This window comes from Sesamum indicum, linkage group LG7 (assembly GCF_026168435.1).
Source record: "Sesamum indicum cultivar Baizhima isolate 11 linkage group LG7, ASM2616843v1, whole genome shotgun sequence".
Classification (NCBI taxonomy): domain Eukaryota; kingdom Viridiplantae; phylum Streptophyta; class Magnoliopsida; order Lamiales; family Pedaliaceae; genus Sesamum; species Sesamum indicum.
Window position 1 is genome coordinate 14241499 of NC_142663.1, and position 25038 is coordinate 14266536.

The 25038-nt window shown below is 32.4% G+C and overlaps 3 protein-coding genes and 1 pseudogene across 3 annotated transcripts; 2 read left to right on the forward strand and 2 right to left on the reverse strand.

The window, feature by feature from the left end:
• The first annotated feature begins 2152 nt into the window (after positions 1 to 2152).
• LOC105179226 (protein EXORDIUM-like 3) lies at positions 2153 to 3513 on the forward strand. Its single transcript, XM_011102826.3, has one exon. It carries the CDS (start codon positions 2261 to 2263, stop codon positions 3287 to 3289), a length of 1029 nt encoding a protein of 342 aa, XP_011101128.1. The 5' UTR covers positions 2153 to 2260; the 3' UTR covers positions 3290 to 3513.
• Positions 3514 to 12664: 9151 nt separating this feature from the next.
• On the forward strand, positions 12665 to 13679 carry LOC105179225 (21 kDa protein pseudogene; annotated as a pseudogene).
• Positions 13680 to 19175: 5496 nt separating this feature from the next.
• On the reverse strand, positions 19176 to 20107 carry LOC105179224 (pectinesterase inhibitor 4-like). Its single transcript, XM_011102824.3, has one exon. The coding sequence runs from the start codon at positions 19930 to 19932 to the stop codon at positions 19330 to 19332; it is 603 nt and encodes a 200-aa protein (XP_011101126.1). The 5' UTR covers positions 19933 to 20107; the 3' UTR covers positions 19176 to 19329.
• Positions 20108 to 21247: 1140 nt separating this feature from the next.
• LOC105179223 (jagunal-like protein) lies at positions 21248 to 24708 on the reverse strand. The gene is made up of 6 exons (XM_011102823.3): positions 24487 to 24708; positions 24307 to 24362; positions 23990 to 24113; positions 23791 to 23897; positions 21761 to 21830; positions 21248 to 21668 (listed from the first exon to the last, which is right to left on the reverse strand). Exons 1-6 carry the CDS (start codon positions 24566 to 24568, stop codon positions 21589 to 21591), a joined length of 519 nt encoding a protein of 172 aa, XP_011101125.1. The 5' UTR covers positions 24569 to 24708; the 3' UTR covers positions 21248 to 21588.
• Positions 24709 to 25038: the final 330 nt, after the last annotated feature.

Below are 25038 nucleotides of genomic sequence, written 5' to 3' on the forward strand. Positions count from 1 at the left end.
CCAACCACCGTACATCTTGCATTTAACTTGGGGGGTAAAAGTGTCAGGAATTAGGAAGAAAAATAAAGTCCCCGTAAAAATATGAAAGAAATATTAAATTTAAAAAAAATAACAATTCAATATATAATAAAAAATTTACTAAAATATCCTTCATAGTCATATGCATGAAGAAATAATACCCTTAATTGCTCAAGCCTTTTTTTTTTAATCCCTTTTCATTTTACCTTCTAACTTCTTCTATCTTTGCTCCCATTGTCTCTAAGTGGTAAAATTACCTTTTCAAATAATTAATTATTTTTCTCACTTTCCGTTGCTATTTTATCTTTCAAAATTATTTATTTCATTCCAAGTCTTTTGATATTATTTTTTTAATGAAAAAGTCAACTCAAATTAAATACATGCAACAAAACTTTCAATGAAAGATAGTAATGAATAATGATTTTATACTTTTTAAATAGTTTTGCTCATATACATTGAGTGTGCCACGTATTAGTAGCATGTATAATTCAATAAATTTGTTTCTGTCGCTCTACAAATAATTTTTTTTTAAATAAAATGCCTGATCGACGTAAGCCATCCGCAGACCGCGCAAAATTAGTATACAGTTTAGGCTCTATGCTCCAACAAAAACAACAATTGGTCTTGTCAATATTTGGAGTGGCGATAAGGAAAAATTCTTATTCAAATCAAATTTAGATGAAACAAATCAATCCACATAGCAAGTTCATATGTTTGTTATGTGTTATGTGATTGATCACTTTTTCTAAAGTATACATTAATCACACTGCAAATGTGTTGTACTTTTCATATAATTAGTTCATATCCAATTAAATTCAATTTGAGTTAGAATTAGTAAAAACGAAGTGGGGCATATATATATATATATATATATATATAAATATGTATGACAATTATGAGTTGACAAGGTTGCAAGAAGCGGTTCATGAAACTCATTCATCGTCCATCTGTCTTTAAATAGGGCGGTGAATAATGTGGTTTCCGACGAGAAATGGAAGGTGATGCTGAGAGCGTCCATGAACCACCTATCTATTACATCCCACATTATGACATTGGCTTATGGATCAACCTAAGCTTGGAGTTATTTTTAAAAAGTATGTGTGCATAAAAAAATTGGCGGGGCATCGCAATCAATCACTTGTAATCAAATTAAAATGATTTCCACTTACTAATTACACTGAAATTTAATTTCATTAAGTTTGGGGCGGTGATAGAACGTGTCCGTTTCAACAAATTGTAGTAACTACTTCAGCTTCATACTTGATACATAAATTTTCAGTATGTGTTCCACTAAAACTTCATTCATTGCTATTAAAACTTGGGGGTTAAATGGGCCACCACCTTCTTACATCTAAATCATTTTTAAAAATAATTTAATTTGTGATCATTCAGAATAAAGTTGGTCTAAATTCATTTTTATTAAACATAATTATAATTTTTCATTCGATAAACTCAAACTCAATTTAATTATAAAAATATAAACAAATATGTTTGAAATACAAAGTTACTAGACTCGAAACACATTTTTTGAAATTTAGATATAAAAACCTACATTCCAAATGTGCACACGTGTTATGATATAAGATTGAAATTCAATTATGAAAAATAAGAAGAATGTGGTATCAGAATAAAATAGGTTGTATAGATAAAAGGTGTTGATTATGATTATTTAATATTTTGAGAATGAGTGGTTGCAAAATTCGTGAAAAAGGTTAAAAATTTTAGAAATAATAATAGTAATAATAAATGAAGGGGGGAATTTCCGAAAGACATGGACGAAAATGAGTGTATAGGGACAAGTAATGGGGCATACGGATAGTATTATGCTTTGAAAGCGCTTTTAGCTTCAAAGCTGCCAACGCAGAGAAAACAGAAGCAGCTCCCGGTCCCCCAAAACCCAAAATCCCCAAACTGCCCCTGCATCGCGTTATTTCCCGCCAAAAACCCAAGTAGAAATTCTACTTGTAGATTACAGAAAACCCCGATGGTGAATCCGAGCCGAACTTGGATCCGACCCGTCACATTACGATCACAATCAAGCCTTCGATTCCCCACCGGCGGCCCCACATCTCCACCAATATTTTTAAGAATCCATCTGTCCTCCATTACGACGACTCAACACCACCCCCACCCCTCCCCAGTTCAAAATTTTTGTTCCTATTTGCAACATTTATCAGCTATATATAAATCCCAATTCACTCCACTCGCATACTAGCCCACACTACTCATCGCACCCACAATTATGCCTCCGCCATCACCCCTCACAGCGGCGATACCTCTCCGGCCGCTCCTCCTCTTCATCTTCTTCGCTGTGCCGGTCGTTTCTTGGCGACCCTGGCCCAATGCGAAGCCCAACTCGACGGATTTTCTCTACGGTGGTTCGAAAAAGTATGAAGGTTCATCGGAGTTTGTTCACCTGAAATACCACATGGGCCCCGTCCTCACCGCTAATATTACCGTTTACCCCATTTGGTACGGCACCTGGCAGAGCTCCCAGAAGCGGATTATCCGCGAGTTCATCAGCTCTATCTCCGCCGCGGGCTCTAAGTCACCGTCCGTAGCCGGATGGTGGAAAACCGTCCAGCTATACACCGATCAAACCGGCGCCAACATATCGGGAACCGTCCACGTCGGCGAAGAGAAGAACGACCGGTTTTACTCCCATGGAAAGTCGCTCACGCGCCTCTCCGTACAATCCGTGATAAAATCGGCGGTTTCCGCCTCCACGCGCCCGCTCCCAATCAACCCCAAGAGCGGCGTATACCTTTTGCTGACCTCAGACGACGTGTACGTTCAGGATTTCTGCAACAACGTATGTGGTTTCCATTACTTCACTTTTCCATCCATCGTGGGGTATACGCTACCATACGCCTGGGTGGGGAACTCAGCTAAACTGTGCCCCGGCGTGTGCGCGTACCCGTTCGCCGTACCGGATTATATCCCGGGGCTGAAGCCCGTTAAGTCACCAAACGGCGACGTTGGGGTGGACGGGATGATAAGCGTGATAGCTCACGAGATAGCGGAGCTATCCACAAACCCGTTAGTTAATGCTTGGTACGCGGGTCAAGACCCGGTTTTCCCCGTGGAAATAGCGGATTTATGCGAGGGCATTTATGGAACAGGGGGAGGCGGGTCGTACACCGGGCAGATGTTGAACGGTAAAGATGGTGCCACGTACAACATGAACGGAATCCGACGGAGGTTCTTGGTTCAGTGGGTTTGGAACCCGCTTGTGAATTACTGCACTGGCCCTAATGCACTTGATCAGTAAATGAAGCATTTACTCTTTTTTTTTTTTCAATTTTAATTTTCTTGTTTTTATTTTGTATGGCCATATTTGATTTAAAAAAAAATGTTTTATTTCCTCTTTATTTTTGTATTTTTGGCTGTTAATGGAAAATTAGTTAAGGGTTGTCTGTTGAATTTCCAAAAATAGTGTAAGAATAATTATAGTAATTTCTATGTTTATATAAATAGTCATTTGACAGTTGATTATATCTCTTTTTATATTATTTAATTTTCTTGTTGTTTGGAAATACCCTCAACGAATATACATTCATTTTAAGATAAATCTAATATTTAATCTTTTGTTTTTTATATGAATTCTCTATTCTTTTATTATGTTTCCTTAATTGAAATTATACAAGAATCAAAACATCAATATTATGACTCACAATTGATCTTTGTGATACTTCAAAATACACAATTTAACTTTCTAAAATATTTTTTAATAATATATTGACCTAACATCACTGATTATTAAATATTATTTTAAAAGATGGAAGTAACTTTTGGTTATCCGAAATGAAATTTTAGACAATTAAATTAGCGAATAATATAAAATAGTTGAATTCCATAGATTTCTTATTCTTTTACATAATAAATATTTGGATAATTTTGATGAAAAAAGAGCATGAAATTCAAGTTTGTGATATATACTCATCCACAATTTGGAGCATGTGAAAATATGTATGTATAGTAGCAAAGTGTAAACGTCACCGCTTGATTTCAATCATGATGAAAATATCAAGAAGGGGGTGGCCCCCACTCTACCTACTCAGCAGTAGATTTGGCATATCCCGAGACTGCTTTTGTCTACTGTTTTTGGGGGGTCACACCTACCTTGGGATTTCAGCCCTCACTCCCCTTCTTTTTCATTTTGAATAAATTACAACATCTTTTCTAAATTTATTATAATTGCAATATCTTTTTATTGTTTGATATATTATAAATATTTTTTCAATTAATTATTTTTAAAAAAATACTCTTTATAATTAATTATTATTATAAATAATTATTAATTTTAAAAAATATTTATAATTTTTTAAATAATAAACTAAGTAAGAAAAAAGTCCATTTCTTGAAGAAATAACCTAAGTAAGAAAAAAACAAGTGTAGTAGCTTTTTGTAAAGTAGGTGGGTGGGCATGTTTTCAATTTCCTAGGAAAATTTTATGGGAGGGGAGTGGTACATTTTGTTTTAATTTAAATTTTAATGTTTTCTTATTTATAAAAAGTTGTAATCAAATATTTACTTTTCGAGAGAAAAAATATTGTTTAAATAGAAGGCTGGTCCTAATTTAAACTATATTTACATGCAATATCCACCTTTTTCTTTTTACTAGACATTCCAATTTTAAACACTCTACACTTTATTCTTATTTAAAATTTTGATCTTTTTTGGAAAATTTTTTTTTCAAATCCACTTGGTTGAACTTAATCAATCAAATAATAATTGTGCTATACTTATTATGTGATTATTTATCGATCACATAATAAGTGGATTACACTTATCATTTAATTGATTTAGATTCGACCAAACTCAATTTAAATTAAAATTTCAAATTCAACTACATCACAATTCAAGTTTTCGGAAATATCATTACTACAAAATTAACAAATGTAGATTATGCAATATATATATATATATATATATATTACTACTCGACATAATTCACATTATTTTGATTTTTTATTATTTAAAAAAAAAAAGGTAGCATTAAGTATAGGTAGGAAAAAAAAAGTACTGGTATTAATGGGTTTGACATTCAAGGACACAACATTATCTCTTTTCTCCCTTAATTCGTGGAATCCTTAGCCTTAGGTGAAAGCTTTTTTTTGTTTTTTACGCTCAAAAATTAATAATGTATACCTATATTTGTTAGATTCGAACCCACAACCTTTTAACTCTTTTTCCACACTCCTTCTCTGATCACAACTATTTAATACCAAAATTTTAATTTAAAAAATAATAAACAAGAGTAAAATAATTATTCGGACTTAAGATCATTAACCCATTATTCTTATCAAAGAATGACCATTTAAAAATTAAATATGACATTTATTGAAATAAAAAGATTATTCGTGAAAGTAAAATCTTAAAAAGTTAGTTAAGACGAACAATGAGGTATTGTTTGAGCGATAAATTCGAGTCTCACAAATGTGGATATATAGTCTACTTCAACTCAAATTTCTTATTTCTTTCAACACATTTCTTGATTTAAAAATATCAATATATTGAATCAGACTGTGTATTCAAAGGTATCGAATGATGTAATAAAACAAACATCATATAAAAACAAAAAAAAAACAAAACAAGGTAAGACTAGACACCCTAATAATTACACCCAAAATTAACTTTTACCCAAATATTATGACTATTTTGAGGAATTCATGTGGAGTGGCTGTCAAAAACTTAATTTAGAGGTATTGCATTTAAGTTGGAGCAGTGAGTGAATGTGATGTTCATAATGCATCGTCTTAAATTGTTTTCAACTAAATTAAAAGAAAAAGGTAAGAAAGGCTACAGTTGTATTAAAGAGAAGGCCTAGTTGCCAACCCATCATTTACTTAAGGAAACCACCACTTGAAATAATGCATCTACTGCCATTCCCACCTTAACTCTATGTCCCTTTTTGTTTTTGGCTTTAAATGTCGAAAATATTATAATCAAATATATTGTATTTATCTCAATTGAATTTTTTTTTTAACTAAAATCCGTTTTGGTATTGTCCAAACTGATCATCATAGCTCTACGAGGAATTAAATTCAGTCTTCACTGATTAATGAGTGTCTTTTATTTTACAGCTTCAATTGAAAAATAAGCACTTTATGATCACTTATGGCTGAAAATACGTTGAAATGAGTGTTTTTCATTTTACTGCTTTTAGTTTTAGATTATTTAAAAATTGATTTAAATCAAAATTTATAAACAACTTCATACTAACTTATATATTTTTGAGTGAAATTTAAACTTGTAACATTTAAATAAATAAGTAATGACTTAATTACCCAGACCAATTAATTGATGGTACTGTCACCAATTTGACTTGTCAAATGGAACAGTAGAAATGTGGGGCTAATAGTATGTATGATAATAGCAACTTTTGGCAATTTGCAATAATTGGGATGGACTTAGCATTTACACAAACTTAGGTAAGGACAAGAATTCATTAAAAACGTCAATAATTTATAGCGTTTCTGGTAAAGAAAATCCACGAGAAAGGTAATCCCATTCCACCCCCCTACTCTACATCTCCTGTTCTTCTGCTCACAGGTCAAATTACCTACATCTTCATCCTCACCATAGCCTATCTATGTCATATTAATACACAGTATATAATTAGGTCACCATAGTTGTGAATCTAGTGACATCCTTATCCTACACCACAATATATTAAAATTATTACCTACATGTTTTGTAATTTAATATTAATTAGTAATTTGTGCACTGACAAAAATTCGACAGTGGCAACTGACTATGATTGTATAACGATTATTAGTCGTTGTTTTTGCAATTGGAGTCAAATTACTAATCACAATTAAAATCTTGATAAATATTTTAGTTCTAGCTAAAATTAACTGTAATAAATTTAGTTAATTATAGTTAAAATTTAATTTTTTGCTTTATTTTTATTTGATTGTAGTAAGTTATATTGATTTGTGAGAATATATATTGTAGTGATAAAACTGGTAATATGGGTCATATGATGCAAGTTGGTGGGGTCGGGTTTGGGTAATACCCAAACCCAGTGGGTACAAGAAGCCGAATATCCACTTTTTATCCGATTAGGATGACAAAATAACTAAATTGATGATAGGGTGAGCGAATAATTGGAGCTAAATGCTTCCACTCAAAGCAAAGAAGCTCATACAAATCAACCATGTATAAAAATGTCTTCCCTATTTTTTTAGACGTATCATCTTATTTTGAGAATCTTATTCAAAACTTAAAGCTTGCATGATGCAGTTGATATTTTATAGTATACTTGTATATATAATAAAAATTAATTATTTTTTATATCATAAATTATTATAATTTAAAAATCATGATAATCAATATTGTTTATCACAATCGGTTCAATATTTATTTTAATATTCAACTATAGTTAATGGTTTAGCCTCACCTATGAAAACAATACTAATAATTGTGGTTAATTTATGTTTACCATTTGTCACGTCTATGGATGTCTGCACTCTGCACATATTTTAAAAGTCCATTTATAACATTTTCTCAAATATAATATAACATTTAGAAGTTTATTTAAAATGTGTTTATAAATAAGTTTGTAATTCTTGATTTAGTAGAAATTGTACTTAACATGCTTCATGTGTTGGTGAGGTTACTGTAATCGAATTATATAATATATTAATGAATTTTAATATAAATAATCTTTTTTGGTGGTTAATCTTTTGCAATTTGGATATTAATTAAAATAAATTCAATCTGGTCTAATTTGGATATATATATATTCTGCATAATAAACAATAATAAGAAGAAGAACAAGTGCAAGAATAATGAGGAAATATTGGGGGCGTCAACATCGGCGGGAAAGCATCCAGCGGCGCCTAAAGAATGAATGTCGCGTCGCCCGAGAGCACGACATCTTTTCATGCTTAACCAAAGGCGCATTTGTTTAAGTGGTGAGTGGTTGTGCTAGAAATTCACAAGCAATGATGTCCCCATTACTATACTCTAATCCCGTCTTTTTGCAATGGCGATTATGGTTAATAATTAGCACGCTATTATTAGTTTGAGCCTTTTCTTGTCCTTAGTGCGACTTTTATTTTTTTTTCTTTTTTGTAGCAAACCCCCTGATCCCATCACTGCCTCACCATCAATACTTTTGTTAATTATCGTCCCTCCAAATTTGGTTTACAGCTAACACTCCCCTCTTATATTATTGCAAAATTAAAGCCTCTTTTGGTTCTGATTTTTGAAGTAATAATTATAATAAAATTATATTTATTTGTACGTATTGTTATCAAAGTATATTGATTTATCAGTTCAATATAAGACTCAATTTTATTAACAAATTCACATGAAAATTTAAAATACATATTTCTCGTTAAAAACTCAAAACGAAATCACAAATTTTTAATATTCATTTCTTGAGTAACAAAGCTGAAGTTTCAGACTGTCAAGTGGGGTCGGTGTAACTTTGTGTGTGAGTATTTAAAGTATGATTGAACTAAGACACGTTTGTTGTTGTATAAAAAATGATGGAGACATTTTTACGCACAATAATTTTATTTCTTTTTAATAATCTATTTTTTAGGATGAGGGTTCTTAACAGTTCAAATATATTTGTAAGAAATAGTGTATTACATACAGTAGCTCAAAATCAACAACTTTTCGTGAAAAAGAACAACGAAAGAAAACTTGTATTTATTAAGGATGTACAACACATGACACAATTTCAAAATATTCAAACACTTAACACTTTACTTGACACTATGAAAGATGATGCAAGACTTGTGATTGAGTTGAAATGCAAATGGAAATACCACCTATTTATACTGCTTAAGAGAGACTCTAGATTACATGGAAAAATTAAAAACCTAGTCAAAGTAAAGACATAGGAAATACAAACTTATGCAAAATACCACATAGTCTCTTTCTAGGAAAATTAAGTAGGAATTCTAGTAGGCGATCTAGACGATGATGGTCAATGTTCTTCCGAAAAATCATTTTTATATTTTCAACAGTATTCCCGTTTTACATGAAATTCAAATAAAACTGAAAATACATAATAGTTTTTGGGTGGAGAGTTTGCAACTGTCATATAAAGTTGAAGGAGATGAGATTTAAGATTGAGGGAATTCCAATAATTGGGCAGGGCAGGGGCAACGGCGCTTCATATATGTTGATGATGTTGGAATCTGGATGGATTGATTTTCCACTTTGGGCCGCAGCACTGCCCACAGGCCACATATTCTGACACACCACACCACACCAGTATCTGATTTTTCTGAATTAATCTGGACACCAACACATACAACAACGCGACGTGATTTGGTAAGAACATATGAGTATTGTATAATTAATGGGCAATCTGTAGGAACGAGTCTCTCAAGTCTTTGATAATGTCAGTAATTAGAGCAATAATGTGAAAAAATGCAGTATTCTCATAATCACAGCTCCATCCTCCTCTTTACTCCCTACATCCACATCCACGTTTACGTTGCTCCACCCAGCAAGACCAAATTTGAATTCGGCCCATAACTTTCTAATGTGGGCTGGAGCCCCAACCATTTCATATTTGATTCACATATCCACAACCAATTATCCACATCATACATTCATTTTACCATCGACAGTATTTTCAGTTTCAGAATTCAATCTTGCTCGTACAACATTTTCATTTTATCCTAGAGTTAATTACACCATCATTTCCTGGAATTTAGTATAATTATATATAAATTTTATGTGATTTAAAAAATTACATATAGTACTCTGATATTTGTTTCCATCAAATATCAAATAAATAATAAATCTCTTCATTAGTCAAAAAATAACCTAATTTACTGATACTAGCAAACAAAATTCAGTAAACATTTATATTTAACCTAAATTGATTTATTACTAACTTATTACAAGCTAAACCAAATCTATAAAAATTGAACTATTGTGAGGACGTGTGTTGATCTCCATCCTCCTAGGGATAATCTGATTATAAAATAATTTGTTTGACTAACAGAGGGATCCATTTTATAAACAAAAACAAACGTCGGGAATAGTAGGATTTTTGTTTTAAATTACAAAAAAATTTAAATGTAATTACATAAAACCTTAAGAAAAGCGGGTGTGATTATCCTTTTATTATAGTACATGCATGCACTGGATTGTTCTTGATGCCTCCATACTGTCCTTAAATCTTTTCAAGAAACAACCTTGTGGGAGTATCCGTTTTTTCCTTGTTAATTCTTAGAAAGAAGCGTGATAATAATGGCAACCATCAACGTACCATTGTTACTGTGATTAATGCGCTAGTCTGTGATTATCATTATCATTACACACACACACACTCACTCATCACCTCATTATATATCACACGGAATACAAAAAAAAAAAAAAAAAAAAACTAATAAAATTCAATGTGTATGAAACCTCTTCAGAATTCAATTTTGTTTTTGTCCAAAATTGCGAGAAAGAACGGAAGTAGAAAGCTAAAAAGACAAAAAAATACAGTTTTTATTTTTATTTATTCTACTACCCATATATATAATTTTTTTTCAAAATTGCTTTTGATATCAACAAATGCATTGATGTTTGAACTCGAATTCGTTGGTTGAAAATATTATTTTATTTAAACTGAATAGTTTAAAATAAATGAACAATATTCATTTTGATGAATATTTTTATTAATAAAAGATATTCTCATTCTTATTTGATAAACATTATTATTTATAGGGTTCTTAAATTTTTAATATAATAAAATTGTATCAGTATAATATTAATTTATTTATTTACTAATACAAAATGAATAGAAAGATTATTCAGTAAAATTACAAAAATTATTCTTTTCTTCTCAATTTATTTTTCTCGTAACAAACAAAGGGAAGTATTTGATATTTACTTTCCTTCCAATCTCTATAAACGGTGACCTATAATTTTAAAGCTTTTATTCTGTGTATGTTGTGGTGGTGATTAAAATCGAAATTACTATAATTTCATGTTCAATTTTAAGTGATTCGTATTGTTATTAATGTGTGAAGCACGTTTTTTCAGCTTGGTGCTGTATGTGTTGAGTATCACTTATACCGACCAGCCCCAAGCAACCAAAAGTAACAAAAGCAAAGAGCTACAGACCACTTCTACTTTTCAAAAAGCAAAAGTTATGGTCCCGACGGCTTTAACAAGCAGGTTGGATTGTTTTCACATTGAGCTCAGCTCTCAATGCCCCGTGTTTCAAGCGTCTTTCAGCGACTCGCGATTTTGAGTTTCAAATTCTTCCGCCTCCAAAATATGCTAATATAAAAAATATAAACATATCTTCCGTAATTGATTAATTGCTTATAACATTATGATATAAAATTGTTTATTTTAAATGGTTGACATTATTTTTTAAAAATTAATATATTATTATATTCATTATTTGCTTACATCGATCAATTTCTATCAATAAATTGATTTTTGTTTTTAAAATACACGGCATATATATACGAATATTGCATAGTACGACGATTAGTATATATATACTCAGACGGATGTTAAATTATAGATATTTACATAGAAAATCGAATAAAATATTTTAAAGTATTATTCAAGATGATTTGGAAGAAAGATTTTTCTTATTTTTCAATTGAATTTGCATGGAGAGTTTTACAAAAAGAACAAAAAGATTGTGGGATGTGGCCAACATTTAAGAACAGTGGAGCCCAGTTGGTTTGTGTCACTGTCGGTACAAAACGTCAAAGATTGTCGATGCATGGGCGCAACGCCGCTCTTAATTTAATCTAGATATTCCGTCTTCAAATCTATGACTATCATTTATTAAATAAAAAAATAATCTTATGTTAATTATTATTTTTTCATTCAATTATTGCCTGATTGGTCGTTTCGGGTTTTTGGTTTTTCTCCACTAAGTACGGCCAACCCACTCACTGCATCATCACATACATAGGCAGTATCAAGGGTTTTTTTTCGTACAAGTTTTTTTTTTTTCAGTTATTTTGGTTCTTATCGTTAAGTTGGATTACAATATGTTTTCAGACCATAAATCGCTTAAAGAAATAATTATGAACCACTCACTTGCAGGCATGACATCATTAGGTTGGATCGAATGCACAACCTTTTAAAACAAATTGATTTATCCTTGCCAATTAAGCTAACATGTGTTACTGTATAAGTTTGTTTAAGCTAGAATTTCTGGTTAGTCGTAGTGTGGATGAGAAATTCTAGTTAAGATTTGATTTGTTCAAATGAATCAATTATACGATAAATGCAATATATTTATTGTTTGATTGGTATATATTTTGAGAAAAGTGATTAATTATATAATAAATGTATGATAATTCGAATATTCCTATGTGCAATGGGACATTTGGACTAAAGGAAAATTCTTATTTGGATCATGTTTGATTGAATCAAATCAATTACAGAGCAAGTGTATATCACAGTCGCGATGTGGTTGGTCACTTTTACTGAATCGTATACCAATCGGACGATAAATATATTGCATTTGTTATATAATTGGTTCGCATTCGAATTCTACGGTATGGGATCAGAACTAAAATTTCTCTTGTGACGGAATAATAAGAAAAAAATCAGGACACGCGTGGCAAGTTGCTGTTGGCCAAGACTTGAGGACCCATTTCCACAGCGAAGATAAGATTGGAAGAACCTCTATAAATATATGGTGCATGATTCTCACCCTCTTGCCCAAATTCCCACAAAAGAAAATTATGGCTAGAGCTACTACTCTCACTCTCTCACTAATTTTTCTCTCTTTCTTCAATGTTGTCAATAGGAACAATTTGGCCTCCGCCGCCGCAACCACGGTGGCCGCCGCCGACCCCGCCTCCAGTTTCATTAGAACTTCATGCAAAGCCACCACATACCCCGCCGTTTGCGTTGAATCACTATCTGCATATGCTTCCACCATTCACAAAAGCCCGCGACAGTTAGTGATGACTGCATTATCAGTAAGTGTCAAACGGGCCGAATCCACAAAGGCATTCGTGGCCAAACTCACCAAATTTCACGGGCTGAAGCCCAGAGAGCGCTCGGCCCTAAAGGACTGCTTGGAGGAGGTGAGCGACAGCGTGGACAGGCTGAGCAAATCGGTCCGGGAGCTCAAGAAAATGGGCCGGGCTCGGGGCCCGGAATTCGCATGGCACATGAGCAACCTGCAGACTTGGGTGAGTGCAGCGCTGACTGATGAGAGTACATGCATGGATGGGTTTGCGGGCCGGGCCGTGAATGGTAGGATCAAGACTTCCATTAGGGCCCGGATGACTAATGTGGCACAGGTGACCAGCAATGCTTTGGCACTTTGCAACAAGTTTGCGGGAAAGTATTGAGTGATAATGGGAGAATCTTAATCCAAATCAGGTTTGGTCATACATAAATTAATTATATAGTAAATATAATATATTTGTCGTGTGATTGTAGAAAAAATGATCGATCACATTACAAGTATATCATACTTACTTTATAATTTATTTGGTTGAACTAAACTTGATATAAGATTTTCCGTGATATATAGAAGTAATGTGGTAGTGTTATTACAAGTCTATCTTCGAGTCCGAAGTCTTAGGTTGAGTACTGTTTGTGGCTGGTAAGGTTTGGTTTTAGTGTATAATAACTATATTTTGTAATATAAGTAGAAAGAAAGGGGGGTTTTGTTTATAAAGCATTTGAGTTTAAATCATCAATAATGCTCTTAATATTTGTGTACTGGGTACGGTAAAATAATATAAGGGGTTAACTTGTGCACCCCTAAAATCAACAACAAAATTTTTAATCAAATCAATTTAATAGAATCAAATTAAATTATAAAAATATTTATTATGTAATTAATTATTTTTTTTAAATTATATATTAATTACACAACGAATATATTTCACATATTATATAATTATTTCAAATCCAATTAAATTTGATACTGGTTAAAATTTTTCCAAAATCAAATCTCATTATACCTCTTTATGAGGGGCAACTTTGTCTTTGGTTGAGGCAACCTTGTAATTCAATTTATAATTATTATCTTGAAAGCGTGAATCATAAAAACAACACCATTATAATACCCCATGATTACTAACGTGGTACCAGCTGAAATATTTTATTCAGATTTGAAATCAATTACAGAGTAAGTGTACTTATTATGGGATCGGTTATTTTTATTTAAATTATACTTTAATAACAAGATAAGTGTATTAGGTAATTAGTTTATATTTGATCCAGCCTATTCGATTTGGAATTTCCTGATATGGATTGGGTAGCAACAACGGTTATTCAAGAAGAAGTAATTTCTCTTTTTGCTGTATTTATAGGTCATTTGTTTTAAATATTTTGACAAAATTATTATAGTTTGAGGATTTTAATGTTCTTAGATCTTAATTTTTTTATTTTCATAATATAAGATGTAGACGAGCATTCAACGTCAGTTGGAGCGCAGAGATCTGACTGATTTATATAAACTTCAACTAAATCCTCATCTTCATATTTTAAAAAATAAAATTGCAAGACTGATACGCAATCAGAACGTACAATTTTTAACTTGCAAAATTCAAAAAATAGAATTGTGAAAATAGGAAGGAGTCATATCTCCTACTAATAATGGACATTTTATCTAAAACATCATATTTTAAGATTTATAGACTTTTATAATAAAAAAGAAAAAATGAAATAATTTTTAACTATTTTATAAAATGTTTTAATGGGATTTTAAGTTTAGTCAAACACTCAATAAATTCATAAAATAACATATACATATATATATAACAAAAATGTGAAAATTCAAATAGTAAAATTAGAGATAAATAGGTATGGGCATAGTGTGAAGCGCTGACAGTAAAAGGCCCACCCGCCCTGACTTCAATTACTACTCCATCACTATCTCTTTTTCTTTTCTAAATAATATTAAATAGCAGGCAGGCGGAGTCGTCACATTTTCTTTTTCCTAAACTCCGACACATCACATCACATCACACGTCCACTTTGATTTGGTCTTTATTACATGACTCGGTTATTTGTAACATTAGGTCTATTATTGTGCACAAATATCCCAACTCGCTTACTATATTTATTATATTATAAATTCTAATAATTAATTATTTTTATTTAAAAAATTCTGTAATTTTTTAATTTATTAATAATTATTATTACAATAAATGAAATCATGTATCATATAATTATGGGCCTCAGTTTTCGCCCAATCTCTCATAAGATATGAGAGCGTTAAAACGGCCCAATGGGCCTTATAGAAATTAGGTAAATATTGGGTTAAGCTTATGATTTTAGAATGAGCCAATCGGAATGTATTTTCTATATATATCATCAATTTTATTTTTGTATATATGACACACAACATAAGATGCTATACTAATTACAATAAAAAAATTCAATCTGTAAAGCAAAGCAACCTTACTAATGGATTAATTATTTTAATATTATTAAACAAATTATAAAAATATGATTTATGTAAATTATATAACAAATATATATTTGCTCAAAATTTTCTTTTTTTTTAAAAAAAAGCGTGTCGTGGACGCTATCCACGACACCATTTTTTTTATTTACTTAAAAAAAAAGCGTGCGAAGTTCTCAACAAAATTTACTTTTTTAATTGTATCTTTTTAGAACTATATATAAAAAAACATTATTATATTTATATAGTTCATTGTATTTTTTAAATTCATAAAATTTTAACATTATGATTTTTCCAATTCTATTATATTGTTAAAAATTAATTGAATATAATTAATTTATAAAAATTAAAACTAACGAAAAAAGAAAATCAAAAGTGTCGCGGATGACATCCACGGCATGCATTTTTTAAATTTTTTTTAATTTGATCGCCAACTCATTATAAATTTATTATATATTATATATAAATTATATTTTTATAATTTTTCTAATAATATTAAAATAATTAATTTTATATTAGTAGGCGTGATGCACACAAATATCAGTATACAATTAATACAAGAAGTTAAAAAATAATTATTATTCTTGTTTTATTAGATAAAGAGTATTGGAAATTCTTCAGAAAAATTATACATAACAAGAAAAAGTTAAAATAAATTTAGACCATTCAAAAAACATGGACAAAGTTGTGTTTAAGAATCCTTACATGGGAATGAACAAAATTTCCTCTCTACTATAAATACAACTCTAACATTCCTTGTCACTATCCCTAAAATACACCATTAATTTCTTGCACGCCCCCCAGCCACATCATGGCAAATCCCTTCTTTCCCATGTTGTTGCTCCTGCAGATCATCATCGTCGTCGCCGCCGTCGTACTTGACACCCAATCCAGCGGCGGGCTCACGGCAGCGTGTACGAGGACCTCCGACGTCGGTTTCTGCATGCACCTACTCGAGCCCTACGCCGACCAATTCGAGGACAACGACCCCAACAAGATGGGCTACGCCGCCATCTCCGCCGCCCTCTCCCGAGCCCATGAAGCCCAGGCCTTCACGGTTCGGCAGACCACCGAACCGGGGCTTTGCTCCTTAGGACGCGCCGCCGTCATGGGCTGCCTGAAGAATCTCGACGCCAGCGCGGAAAGCCTCCGCCTCGCGTCCTTTGAGTTCGACGAAATGGAAGGCGCTGAAGAGCAGAAGCGCGAGGTCCACAGGAGCAATGTGATGAATAAAATCGTGACTGCGATTAATGATCAAAAAGCGTGCTCCGATTCATTGAAGAAGAACAGCACATTGATCGGGTACGAAATTATTCAGAAAGTCGGGGAGCAAGCCGACGAGGCTGCGCGGGCTGGCGTTCTGGCTCAAGCCTTTATTCAGTAACATGGGGGCAAAAATACAAAAAAATAGAAAAGGCCCAATGGGCCATGTTTTTGAATGGGCTTCATAAATGTATCTTAATTTGCATAAGGCTTTTGGTTATTTATTTTATGTAACTGGAGCTATGTTTATGAAGATATTGAAAATATTTAATCGGAAAAAGATTGTTGATCTATTACTGATTTATTTTATATTAAATATTTTTTTATTAAATTATTTTTATAATAATAAAAAAATATATATCTTTTCACATACGTTAATGTGTGAAGATGTATAAGGGTAATTTAATCATAAAAAAATATATTTGACCGACAATAAGTCAATCGAGAGTAAATATGAATTTTTATTTATTTATTTATTAATAGCAACACATTTCCTAATTCTAATTAACAGATAGACTTACTTATTAAATGGAAGCAAACATTAAAAGTATTAGATTTAATTTTTTAAATAACATGAGATTTATATAAAATTACATTAAATATCATGAGAGTAAGGTGTAGTAACCCATATATATTAATTTGTTTTAGATTTAGAATATTATTTATTTTTATTTGATCAAAATTATGATCTCTTGGGAAATAATATCGATTCGTTTGTTTATAAATTAAGCTGTACTTGATGATAGAGTTGTCACGGTCACCGTCACGTTCACGTTCTACCTCATACATAATTTAATTTAAAGGATAAAATTATATTTTGTCATTCGAATTATTTTTATTTTGCACTTTAATATCTAATTTTTTTTTATGTCAACTTATAATTTAAATTTTGTGAAATTTACACTTTATCATATATGATTATTTTTTTTGTTAATTCTTTTGCGCAAAAAACAACACATGTTGTGTATATATAAAAAATATCGCATCATACAATCTTTTAATATTACATATACACTGCATGTGATGTTTTTTAAACAAAAAACTTGATAAAAAAATAATTATAAATGACAAAGTACAAAGTTTCGTAATTTGAAATGATAAACTGATACAAAAAAAATTTAAATATCAAAATATAAAAACGATTATAATTTGAATGACAAAATATAATTTACTCTGACTTACATTGGGGGCGCACATTATACAATTAATGATTATAGGGTTTGGTCTCAATAAAAGCTACCTATATTCAATTAACGAAGTTGTTTCTTTTTAAATAAAAACGGTAAATTATTATTTTTTGCGTAAATTAAATATAATTATTAATATCAAATATTTATATCTAATAATTTTTTATATTTATATACTAATCATTAATATAAAATAATTATATATAATAAGGTTCCATACATTAGTGAGTTGAAATTCATGAACTTATAATTAGGATTTCAATTTCGTCAACTGAATTAGGTTCATCGTCCTCAATTAATGAAATTATAAACTAGAAAACGATATTATAGAAATTAATAAAAATCCCATACTCGACGTATATATATTTAGCTATTTATATTAGTTTTTTTATTTAAATCAATCACATCAAAACAATGTGCAATGATATGACTCAAGAATTTGGATAGATTAGATCCAATTTAATATTGAGTTTTTATTTTAAAAAAAATTGAAGTTAGAAGTAGTAGAGCAGCATCAAATTTATACAATAAATTAATCTGAATCATCAACAGAGTTTGAAGCATTTGAATGCGCAGGAGTTTGTGATATGTTTATTACAGTAGCATATGTATAATTGAATCCAAGATCCGATCATGTAATCCTATTTATGTGCAATTAACCCAGATTGAATTCTGCAATAAAATTCAATTATATTATTAATGGTAATTAATTAATAATATATTTTAGGATCAGTTAACTATATATATAGATAATTAAATTTACACCCCATAATTTATGGTGTATTTACATAAACTATCTCTCTTTTATTACGTAATTATAGAAAATACCCACGTCAGTAAAAAAGTAAAAGTTGTTTGTGTAATGATATTTGCTACAATTTTAGATGTAACAAATATTTTGGCCTCATTTGCATAAACAACGATGAATAACCGTTATGCAATCGTGGTTACTTAGAATCCGTCGCAATTTTATACTTTTAACCATGATAATAAACCATTGTTAAAACCAATATTTGTTTTGTTGTAATTTACAGTCTATATAGTTGAAGATGACATAATTGATATTTTTGGTACATATTAAACTACATTTATACATATATATATATATATATTTCCTTTATCTTATTTATTCATACCAGAAAGTTAATCTATTTCTCATGTAATAATTATTCTTTTTTAAGTTTAAGAAACTACAAAAGAATCTAAACAATTATAAGAAATATTATTATATAAATGATTTGTTTCTTACACATATATAGACTTCAACTGTAACAAGAAGTACTCATTTGGGATGAAGACCACAAAACTAAGACTCATCACTTCCAGGACAAAAATTCATATCAACAATAAAAACAGATCATTAATTCCCACCTTAATTAAACCTTTGTACTTTTACCACAATTCAAACCATTCATTTGATCATACGTACCCTTCTAAACACAATCACAGATTAACAAATCAACCAAACACAACTAAGTACTTATGATTTCAATAAAGATGATTGATAAGTGACAATGCATTACTAATATGTTTCTCCACCTCCGAAACACACCCCCTTATCTTTCTCTTCACCTTCAAGCTTACTTTCCTGCCCAGGAACCCATCGATGCACGTCTCGGCATCCGTGATCGCCGCGCTTGCGTACGTCTTCGCGTTAGCCCATTGGAATTCCCTATCGGCATCCCCCAAATGCCCCATGGCGCTCACCGTTTCCTTCAGCTCGTAAACTGCGTCCTTCAGCTCGCCGATGCACTCCTTGATCGCGCTGCCCTCGGCCCGCGTGATGCCCTTTTGCTTCCACAGCTTCGACACGGTGGCTGAGCAATTGCTCGTCGCCTTGATGGCCACCGCTAGGGCGGCATTGCATAGTTTCAAGGGGTTGGTCCCAACGGAGGAGGCGTAGGGAGTGAGGGTCTTGATGCACTGGGACGGATATGTTGTCGTGTTGCATGATTGTCTGATGAAGTTCAGGGAGGCCTGCGATGGCTTAGAACTTGAGCTGGTTGAATGCACATGTGGGGTGAGAACAAGAAGTAATAGAATTGTGATGGGAAGTTTAGTTTGAGATGTTTTTGTAAGAAGTAATTCCATTTTGGGGTTTTGAGGGAAATTTTGGAAATTGTGTGTGTGTGTGTATTCTTGTGTTGTATGATGTTGGGGGGATTATATATAGGGCTGAAAGTGCGAGGTGGAATTGATTGGTAGAGGAATATTGCAGGGTATTAAAATATAGGGGAGGGCACATGGAAATAGGCTGGTCTTAATTAATGGTATGATGTGAAAATTGATTTATTTGTGTCCGGGTGCAGACACTCACATGCATACGAAATCTGGATATATAGGAATAGGGTTTGTAGGAATCAATTTTGGTTGTGTGTAAGCAATGTCTGCCTGTTACTTCAAATGTTCGTTTGTTTTTTTCAATCTGAATGCAGATCCCATCATTGCATTTTTCCTCAAAATTTGAATTATTTACATTTTGAAATAGGAAATAATTTATATAAATATTCATGATGTTTGAGTATATGGAGATGATGGGGCCAGAAAAATTTTAATTCGAATCAGATTTGATTGAACCAAACTAATCATAAAATAAAATATACTATTTATTTGAATTGTACATTAATCATATGATAAATGCTCATATAATTGATTTAGATCCAATTAAACTCAATTTGGATTAAAAACTTTGATTAAGATCATGGGGGTTGAAAGCGTTTGGAGAAAGAAAATGAGGAGTAATGGGGTATGATAGGGGGAATGGCAAGTGAGTACTATGAACACGGACGAGGTGTACAAGTCAGAAACGAGGGTGCAGTTAAAGTCAAATGCACATGCCAGCTAATGCTTGCCGAGTGTACCCTGCGTGAAATGCTGCTGAACCGAAGGCGGCTTTCGTGGCCACTGGATTATGCCATTTATGGGGCCTTATTGCATAATCATACTTATCATAATAATCAATAATAAAATAAGGTAAAGAAGCAGAAGTTGAGATGGGTTTCCATCTCTTTGTTTTCGTTGAGGTTGAATGCTACAGGAATTGCCAGAAACAGTAAACAGTTGTTAGGACCGCAAGCTCTCCGACAGTCAAAGTCAGTAATGTAGTTGGGGATGTAATAAAGTGACAAAAAGGTATTAGATGCATATTGACTGACAGATTTGTGCAATTGTAAGAATATAAAGTCATATGTTTATCTAAAAACGCATGTCCCTCAATCTATTGATGAAGGTGGGGGTACTGACTTGGATGGGATCAGGATATACTAACCCTATTCTATTCTTATACTTTTAATGTCTCGGAAGACCTTTTTATTTTTTTAACAATTTCTCATTAAAATTTAACAGATGATCGGATTTGTAATAATAGTTCATTGTTAAATCAAGCAATATACTAGGCAAGGTCATCTTAAATTGATAAGATCTTGACTTTACGACCACTCATACAGTAAATTCAACATATCTCTTCACAATTGTCCACAAGCTGCAAGATCAGGACTTCTTAAGAATGACCCTAAATCATACCCATTTTTTTGAAATGTTAAGACACAGGTACGATTTGAAAGGAAAGTACATGAACTACACTCCGTCTTCAAAATTTTGCTCCATGTATTGTTATAATGTGAAACCAGTCGATATTGAAAAGAGAAAGGGTACAACAGAGAAGAATTTTCCGGCTGGCCAAGAAGTATGTCAACGTAGAAACCAGAAACGATGGGTGTCCCTTCATGTTAAAACCAGCAAAACTCATCATGATGCCCTCTTGGGAGGAGCCATATTGTGAATGAGAGAGGTTCCCACCGCAATTGCAAATATCTGTACCAGTACCCCTGCAGGACGGTGCCGTTACAAAGTGAACAAGAAACTTATTTAACCTTCTGCATTTCGTTCGAGTAATATATCAAATGACAAAGAAATTTACCAAGTACAACAGCAGCAATCTTTAAGAGTTCAAACTTTGATGTCTCCCACCTACTCAAATCCTTGATAACCTTTTCACACAAATTGGTCGGAATGTAAGCGTTCATGATAATCATGTCGATTTGTATGATTGGAATTAAAGATTTAGATAGCTCAAACAAATAATACTCAACCTAAGAAAATAAATTAATAAAGAAAACTATGCTTTCTAGATTTCAATGAGCTTCAATGCATTTCAGTGGAACAAAGTGCTGAGTAACAGAAAAGTCTTTCTTCCTTTTACTTGAATAACGAATGGAAAATTTTCACGAATCAGATTTCCACTTGAAAAGTCAGAAGAGAACCCAAGCAAGTGCATGTTAATTATCCTCTAGGGCACACCCCAATGGTTTGAGCTCCACTACTCACTTGAGGTGTTGGGTTCAAATCCCATTGATTGGGTCTGAGTAGGTGGGTGCATATATGTAAAACAAAAAAAGAACAGTGCATGTGAATCTTTTAGATGTTTAGAATCCCACATATTTTACAGATTGGGTTGTAACATATTTACAGATGTTAGAATCAATGAAGTTATTTTTACTTATGCGTTAGAACCAGATTATTCTCAGGCAGCTTTCGATACAATTTAACTTGTTTAGTGAAAGATATGGGTGATTGTCAAGAAGCTGTTAGTTTGGTCATTGTGCTCATCAACTGGCCATGGTTCCATATGCACACAGGATGAGTCTCCTCACAGTTCCTGTACCAGAGGTGGGATTATAATGGGAACTCCATTTCAAGCTACACTATAAAATCCCCCATGGTAAAGGTACCAATGAACACCCAGACTGAGGCGTAACCCAAAACTTCATTTAAGAATTCTGATTAATGGTACTTGGACGAAGGGCTTTCTATAAAATAGCTTGTGAAATTGATACTTCCTTCTTAGCAGAACAATTGTGATATAGAAGAACTGGCAGAACTCCAAATTTAATGTCTCAAATACTGATTTCAATATAACGGATGGGAGGCTAATAAATTTGGACGGGGAAGGAGAAAAAAGAGTGGAGGAGTTTCGAGACGCCAAACCTTCCATCCAATTTTTTTTTTTAAAAAAAAGGTGTGGATTAATGATCATTAATGCAGCCCTGCTTGAAGTAAAATTCAGCGCAATGTTAGACGGGTAAAAGAAGATGATGAAATAAAGAGAATGGATATGTGTAATGAGGTCAGAGTTAACAAATATCTCAGCGAAATTATGAACTGCAACTAGTTTCAGCTCACAAACTCAGTCAGACAACTATAACAATGAATATGATAGAAAATTTATCAAGGTAACTAATGTTGTTAAAGAAATTTTCGGTTGGGAAACTCATATCCCAAACAAGCATGTCAAGGTTATCCTACTTGCAACCAACCTAGCAATTTTCCATCTCCCACTCTTTGCCTCTAATTATGACAGGAAGAAGCAACATTATAACCCGAGAATAAAAATAATATACAGATTTATAGGTCATCAAAGGTGCAAAGGACTGCTAAGTAGAGGGTTCAGTGTTCAAGGAGAAGGGTGGACTACTAATATAGTGCCTAAGTATGATTCAAACAGCTTTACATTTCATGAAAATTAATGGATGCAGACATAAGACGAAGACAATAATCAATCCCACAGCTAGTGGATCGTAATAGCCTGCTTGAGACTAAGATGCAGATATTGATAGGACGGACTTAAGGGAGTCCAGGATGCAACTGTATGTCCTGACAATTTGGATGGATACAATATGCATCCTTGAGTTTGATCGAGCATAAATCAACCAAAATTGTTATTGTTAAATCATCTAATGTATGTGTACTTCACTTACTAGAGTTTTTTCAGCTACATGGACAAACAAAATGAAATTTTAATCCTTGACATAGAATTTCAGTCATAAACTTGTTCAACGAGACACTGTCCAAACATTATTAACATCCTTTTTATCTTCAGGTAGTAGCTAAGTTTCTGTCTTAGAACTTGAAAAGAGAAATGCTCAGGAGGAAAGAGTAAAGTGACTCTACCTCAAGTGAATTTTCACTCTTAAGGAGACAAGCAATTGAGATTAGGGCCGCAACGGATGATCCAATCAAATAGAACTTCAAAAGGTTAACGCGGCTGCGCTTTCTACCTTCACAATAAAAAATGAGTATACAATATTCACATCAAAACCCAATATCTGCCAGCAACTTTACATATCAACGAAAGGATGTTTCAGCCTACCTAATTCCCCTATTAACAGAGAAATAAAGAAAATAACGCCAGACGAAACAGAAAGTCTATCAAGACTGCCTCCTTGCCTTGTAGATAGAAATACACCTACCGCAGATAGAAATTGAACAAAAGCCTGCAAGGAATTGAGCAAATCAGAATGCGACAGAAAAAAGTTGTACTGAATATGGAAAACAACATTCGATTGAAATCATTCAGTTCACGATATAGCTAAATCCCTAATATCCATCCCAAATCCCCCTTTTCTCCAAAATTCCTCTCCGTAAATCAACAAATAAATCGACCAGAAAATATATACCCAAAAGTACCTGGACAAAGATCAGTGAGCAGAGACGAGACTTTCCTGCAGCTACCTTTTTATATCCTTCAAATCAACCATAAAAAAGAAAAGAACAAAAACGAAGATTCCACAGAAATCAAACACAATTCATCAAATTTAGGGGGGAAATCGTTAAACGAAAGATAAACAATTGAAAAAGAGAGCGTACTGGAATCGACGACCATGCGGTAGGAAAAATCGGAACCGTCGGTTCCAGATGGCCTCCCATTTACAGATTTCCTCTGACTCATTTCTTCCCCTTTTCGGTTTAATTTCTATTTTTCTGCGATTTTTCCTCTTCCTTTTCTACTACTGTTTTTCTCCTTCGATCTTCGTTTCTTGTTTCAGTAAGTTGTTTAGTTAAATCGCTTGTCTAAACTCACAATTTCCAAATGGAAAGTTGTCATACGCTTTTACTTCTACAGGAGCTATAAGATTTCTTTAAAAATTGGTGAATTTCTTTAAAAATTAAAGCAGCGAATACCTTACACAACATAATAATGATGGAGTTACAAGATCAGACCTTTTATCAGATTTAACAAACATTAAGGATTTGGTTGGATTGATAATTGAAACCAGCCAAACAAACTTTATTTGAATGAAATACAAATTGTGTTCAAATAACTTGATGTTGATAATTGATTGAATCAAATTCGAGTCACTTAAAATTTTTAAACAAAATATAACACTCAAACTTGATTTCATATGTTTAAGAAATCGA